At 39.6% G+C, this 6490-nt stretch overlaps 1 protein-coding gene across 3 annotated transcripts in view; it reads left to right on the forward strand.

Annotated features, from left to right (window-relative positions):
• Positions 1-6490, forward strand: part of SUCO (SUN domain containing ossification factor) — a 110289-nt gene that overhangs the window by 43573 nt on the left and 60226 nt on the right. For all 3 annotated transcript variants that reach the window (XM_019501947.1, XM_019501948.1, XM_019501949.1), the window contains exons 2-4: positions 2365-2470; positions 3224-3328; positions 5917-6065. In XM_019501947.1, coding sequence (XP_019357492.1) covers positions 2365-2470; positions 3224-3328; positions 5917-6065 — 360 coding nt within the window. The remainder of the gene's footprint in view (positions 1-2364; positions 2471-3223; positions 3329-5916; positions 6066-6490) is intronic.

Raw genomic sequence — 6490 nt, forward strand, 5'->3', positions numbered from 1 at the left:
CAGAGCCTTGAAAGTGTCCAGAAATTGCCCAGTATTATTCATACCACAAGCATCGAAAGGACTCTGCACTTACCGAGTATTCCTGGTTTACATTTTAAGCTTGGTTATGAACGTGGGTGGGGTGGGCGGGTGTGTTTTTTTTTCTTCGTTTTTAAGTCCCAAGGCTACGCATTTTAAGTGGGCTACTCTGAATTATAGGGGATTCCATTGCGTACGTAACTTTCTGCATTCTCCTGCTGCAACAAACATCTCGTACTGACAGCGTAGATGTCAAACCATGTTATATCACAAGGCTGCTGTAGCTAGACTTTCCCCAGAGCCGTTGCCTGTTCGTACATGCTTCCAAAAATAAAACAGAAGATGATGGTGGGGCACACTCCTGTTTTTTTCCAAGATGCCTCTGTGGTATTTCCTTTTTCACTTGTTTTTTCTGTTTAGTAGTACAGAATCCTTGAGAGTGCTGATTTCATGCCTGGGGTCTGATGTTTACCTAGTTCACATATAGAAGTAATTGGTGCAAATAGCTTTTTGGCTACTGAAGTATAAGACAACTTAAGGTTTTAGAGAGAATGTACCTTATTTAGAGAGAATTATACCTTAATTGTGTTACGCAGAGTTGCTTTACTATTTGAGAGAATTATTTAATTACACTTCAAAAAATGCTCCAGTGGAGCACTTAGACTTGTATTTTTCACTGACGTCTATTGCTGGGGGTAAAGACAATTCGTTTCTTTCTTTCATAAAGCAATAAAATTGGTTTTGTATGAGCTAATGGTCACAATCCAGGTCCTTCTTGAGCGTAACTGCACATGGCTTGGTATGAGCAGGTATCTCATTTCATCTTGGGACCAGTTGTGCCTTTGTTTGTTACAGAAGTCATGGGATTGGTGTGTACGCACATCACCCTTCCAGTTGGGGACAATGGAATAAATGCCTGAACAATTGCAATTTGTCCCAGGAGAAACTAGATTCTCCCAGGACAAATGTGATTGTTTGTAGCTAAAGTATCTGATCTTCACGCTTTCAGGCCTAAATATCCTCTCATGCAGATGTTACCTAGGACATTAAAGAGGTATTCCATCTAGATGTGTAAACAAAGCTGTATGTTTGCTTTGCCTCTTGTTATGCTTACATTTGGATCAGCTGTGCTGACTGCAGAGCGTATAGTTTATCCTGAAACTTCTTGAAAGAATCAGTACCTGAGAGCACCAAAAGGTATAGCTTCTTTGTAGGAAAAGAAATGGGAGCCTCAAGGAACAAAATGGATAAAGCCAGCTACTGATTTACTATTTACTTGTTCATTGAGCAGCGCAAGATCTGTGCTGTTCTTTACCTGACAGAACAGATTGAAAGTACATTTTTCTGATTCATCAGTTTGTCTGTGACAATAGGATGTATTTTATATACGATGGCTGTCTTTGCTATTTTTGATGTTATAGTTGGCTACTGCCCAAAGGCGTGCTGTTTTTGTCAGCTGATGTTCTGTGCATAGGCAGGGCAGAATACTTCATTGTTTGAATTTTTTTTACTTGGTACATTGATTTTTTTTTTTCTTTTTTCTTAACAATAATCAGTGATATAGCCACATTTTAAACTATGTGACTAAAGAGTGAAGATGATTTGGTTTTTAGAGAGGAAGTCTTTTATTAACTAAAGGTAACTGGTTTGTAGCTTGTCAGCTTCTGTTTTGCATGTTTAGTTGTCTTTTTTTAAAAACCAACTCTGAAGTATCTCCTCATCTTGTAGTGACTTTTTTTGCCTTTTGTTTGTAGAGATTAAATGGATGGGTAGAAGTGCCCTACTTTGCAGTGTCTTTTATCAGTGGGTATTAGCATTGCTATAAAGGTATAGATAAGAAATTAAAACTTACTTCTGAGAACTCCTCAAAAAATGAACAAACTAAAATGTCTTTGAACAGAAATTTTCTGACATCCATATTTGAGATACTTGATGTCCTGACATGGATAGATGCTTTGGTGTAAACTCAGTGCTTTATTTGGTTCAGAATGTAATGTTCTTGTAGCACAGCTAAGAAGACTAGAACACAGCAGATTGAAGGCACTGAGCAGGAATTAACAGTTTCATCTATAGATTCTATTATTTAATTGCAAATTTGTTTTACCTTCTTAAGTATGGAGCTCATTTCCTAGGCAACTTTGCTATGAGATCTTATCTTATTTCAGTTTTAAGAACAAAGTATCCTAATATTGCCAGCAAAGCAGCACAAGTAGCCAAACAAGACTTTTCATACCTTGAAGTATCTCATGGGAATAAATGAAAAAACCTTGAGGGAGAGAAAATGGTAAATATTTATGTTAATTTGAAACACAGTTTCTTAGTTTCTGGGTTTTTTTCTTTTAACAGGCTTCCTAGCTGGCATGTCTTTTGTAAAGAGAGTTCTTCACCTACATTACAGTACTCGCCAGATAATTGTGCCCTGGCAAATGAGGATGAGAACATCCAGGAAAAGGTACAGTAAACTTGATTCCAAACTATGCTTATTGCTAATAGGCTAGCTTTCTCAGAGTATTTGAAAAAAACACTCCTGAATCACTTTAATGCTAAATCTAGTTAATACACGAAGAAATGCTTTGGATTAATCTACTTGCAGTCTGACAAATACATAACTAGTGTACAACAAATGTTTATCAGCTTTTGTCTTCCTATGTTTAAACTTTGTTCTAATGGGAGAAGAACAGCTATGTTGGTTGATTGGACAAAGGCAGTAAGGTGGTTGTTGCAATATGTGAACTAGTGCTATTGCACACACAATGCTTAGATTGGCATAATAAGTGTTCACATGTTTTAATACTCTTACTTTTGTTTTCAGCTCCTTGTGTCTCAAGCATACAGTATTTAAAGTGTCTGTATATGAAAGCATGGTGTTGTCCTTTTGTTATGTAGTAATTTAGGCTGGTCCCTTTGTCTGTTTTCGTTCTGTAGCCTTTGCAGGCTCTGAACTGAATTGACAAACTGGTACTTCTGTACAGGCAAGAACTTAAGAGCCTATCATGCATAATTGTTTTACTGTGTGGAGAATTTCTCCACATCTACCATAACTCCGGTATTTATTGATTGATTTTGAGTTTTAGCAGTGGAAGTAAAATATTCCAAGGTATGTCTTTAAAACAGATTATCTTGAGTGTTTAGGTGACCTATAAAAAGATGAATAATGGTTGGTATACATGTTTATTAAGTTGTCGTTTACTTTGTAATATACTAGGAGGAAACAGGCAGACCCATTGGAACTCAATCATTGGAACATGTGGACTCAAGTATACAGAGTTATCCCAGAGAAGATGTATTTGACTATACAAAATATGACCAGGCAAGCTTTATTATTTCACTTATTTTCCTTGATGCATTTTTTTCAAAGGCTTCATGGACTTCAGAAGCTTCCATCTTGTGTCTTGAGTTTTATAATTATGGTGTTTTATTCCCATGAAAATATGGGGGCTGGGGCTGCTGAAAGCTTAATCTCAGATAAGGGAACAAGGGAGCTAGCCAATTTAGATTATTTAAATTACACCTATATAATAAGGCAGGTAATCATTGCAGTTACTCTCCCAGGAAATGGCAGGATATACATCACTTAGAAATCTTTTAAATCGAGATTGTCGAGATTGCCTTTCTAAAAGATGGTTAAACCTATAACTTGCTGAGCTAGATGCAGGAATTACTTGGCAATGATTTAAGGCCTCTGTACGTAGGTCAGACTTGGATGTCTAAAGGTCCCTTCTGGCTTTCATCTATGAATCTACAATATTCTGTCTACTTAAATTCCATCTGTACTTGATAGTATGCAATATTTCTTATGTTCTGAATGGGGCTGAATTGCAATGGTTAATATAGATCATGTATTCCAAATGGTTAGAATTGTTGCCAATACAAAAACTGATTAACAAAATCAAGGAACTTTTTTTTTTTTTAAGATATACCTTGTATACATTCTGAGCCAAAAGATAATGCTTGATTTAAAAATACTCTTTCTTGTAGAGTTTAAAGGTAGGGCTATCAATCGCAGTTAATTTGCACAAGTAATGCATTAATTGATTCCTGTGTCTAATTTTTTGTGTGCGTGTTAATTGCACACGTGGTTTTGAAGCCTGGGCTCCACTCCGCAGCCATCAGGCTGCCCAGCAGGGCAGCAGTGGCTGTGCAGAGGACCACAGGGTAGCCTGGGCATGAGTTCCAGGCTGTAGCAGCAGGGTGGGGCAAAGGAAAGGGGTTCACAGTCAGAGAAATGTGCTTGAGCAGCCACAGCACGCATGCTGCACCAGTAAGTTTGTGAGGGGGAGGGGTGGGGGGAGAAGGTAGATTGAGGCCTCCATAGTGAGGGAGGGAGTGGGCCAGGTGCTGGGGTAAATGAGGCCCCGGGACCAGGGCAGGTCATGGGACAGAGTCACAGAAAGCTCATCCAGTGGTGTTGAGGAGGGGGGGTGTGGCTCTCTGCTGCTGCATGCACCCCCAGGGGAGGCATGGGGGGGCATGTGCCCCCAGACTTGTGCATGGGGCAGAGGCAGGCTCCCTGCTGCGGGCTGGGGCTCTACACCCTGCTGCCTTTGCCCCAGGAGATGAGTGCTGGCCATGCTGTGTGTCCCCTGACTGCCTGGTGATGGGAGGCACAGCATGGTATCATGTGGCTCCTGGGGCAAAGGCAGCAGGCTGCAGAGCCCCAACCCGCCTCTACCCCACGCAAAAATCGAGGGGGCACGTACCTCCCTCCATGCCTCCCTGTATGCAGTAGTGGGGAGCTGCATCCTCCCACCCTGTGCCCCTGGACAAGCCTCCTGCAGCTTCATCTTCCTGGCCTCAGGGCCCCATCCACTGCTGCCCCTGCCCCACCCCCTCCCTCACCCCTTCCCCTTCACAGACTTACCAGTGTGTTGCTATCTGTATGTGTGTGTGTGTACGTGCATCTGCCTCTCACTCCCAAGCCACAGTACCCTGCATCCTGCCAGGGTGTGAGGGGACCCCCCCCAGCCCCCCACACCTTCACAAATTCCCCCCAACACACACACATCCCACACCCACCTACCAACCATACAAAGTACCTGCATAACTTTGCATAATTTTGAGTTGTGCATAACTTTTGAGTTTTTAGCTGCGCAACCAAAGTCGCAATTAATTACAGCTATTTTTTTAATCACACAAATAATTGCAATCAGACTTTTTAATTGTGACAGCCATATATTGCAAATCCTTTCTAACCTTTGTGATTGTCGTGAGCCAAGATAATCTCATTGGTAACTTGTAGCATTTGTCTGACAGTTGTTGTTGCTGAAGGAAATGGTCTGGTCTAATCTAGCAGTCTTTGCACTTATCAGATGCACACTTTCCTCATGTGGATAGTTTTGCATTCAGTTAAAACATAAATCAATTCTCAAGCAGAAGCTTTGGAGTTAGAATTCTACGTAGTTCCCATCTGCACTGACTGTGTGAATGATAACAGTTTTATTTAACTCTCTCTCTGTCTCTCTCTCCTTTTATGCAAAATGGGTCTAAAATACGTTCTCCTCTGTTGAAGCATTACTTTGAATCAAATCTGTGACTTTTTAATATGTTTGTTCTTATAGAACTCAAATTCAGATCTATTTTTGTAATGGTCCTAATGATAATGACATAAATATTTGAATGGGGATGTTTGTTTTTATTATTTCTAAGAGTTGCAAAACAGTATCCCTATTGTAATTTCTAAAGCTAGCTTTTAAATGTCCCAAAGTAACTTCTTTTTTTTTCATTCCTTATGTCAGAGTTTTGCTCTTCCTGTACATTGGTTTTGGGGGGTCATTGGTACTTGAGTTTAGTAATACGCATTTCTAGGTTCTATTTATGTTAATATAGGAAAAATGTACACTTAAGCTTGTTTACCAGGAATGATTCAAACTTTACTCTGATTGTTAATATTTCAAACAGATTACAGAAATGGGGGAATTAAGTCTGCCTGAGGTTGAGACACCACTGCCTTCAGTAGACTTAAACAAAGCTGCTTCTAGTATAGCTGCAAGCATTGAAAACACTTCCAGTCCATCTACCTCAGAGATCTCTCCAGTCTCGCATCCTGAGTAAGCCAGTCTTTTTTTTTTTTTTCTTTCCCCTACCACTTGGGTCTTTATAAGCATAAATGATATTTCCTCATTTTAATAAGGCACCATTTTAAATTTACTAGAGCAGAATTAGTAACACTCTAAATGTTGGGGGTTTAACTTCAGTAATGGGGGTTTAATTTAATTTCAGTAATAATGTTCTCACAAGTCTATAGGTATGTAATAAAACATCATTTGAAAGCATGTAATCACTCTAAAATGTACATGGTAGGAGCTTTATTTTCATTGTGTTAAGTTTGCAAAACAAGTTTCTCCAATTTAAGTACATGGGACTCTGTTTATATGCTGGCTCACCGCAGCAAGGCTAAAGTAATGCTGTCACTTCTAATAATGCGTGTTTTCAGAATAGTTTGCTTGTCTCTGGTCAAAACTTTTGATTTATC

Source organism: Gavialis gangeticus, unplaced genomic scaffold (genome assembly GCF_001723915.1).
Source record: "Gavialis gangeticus isolate Ggan-Ray unplaced genomic scaffold, GavGan_comp1, whole genome shotgun sequence".
NCBI lineage: Eukaryota > Metazoa > Chordata > Crocodylia > Gavialidae > Gavialis > Gavialis gangeticus.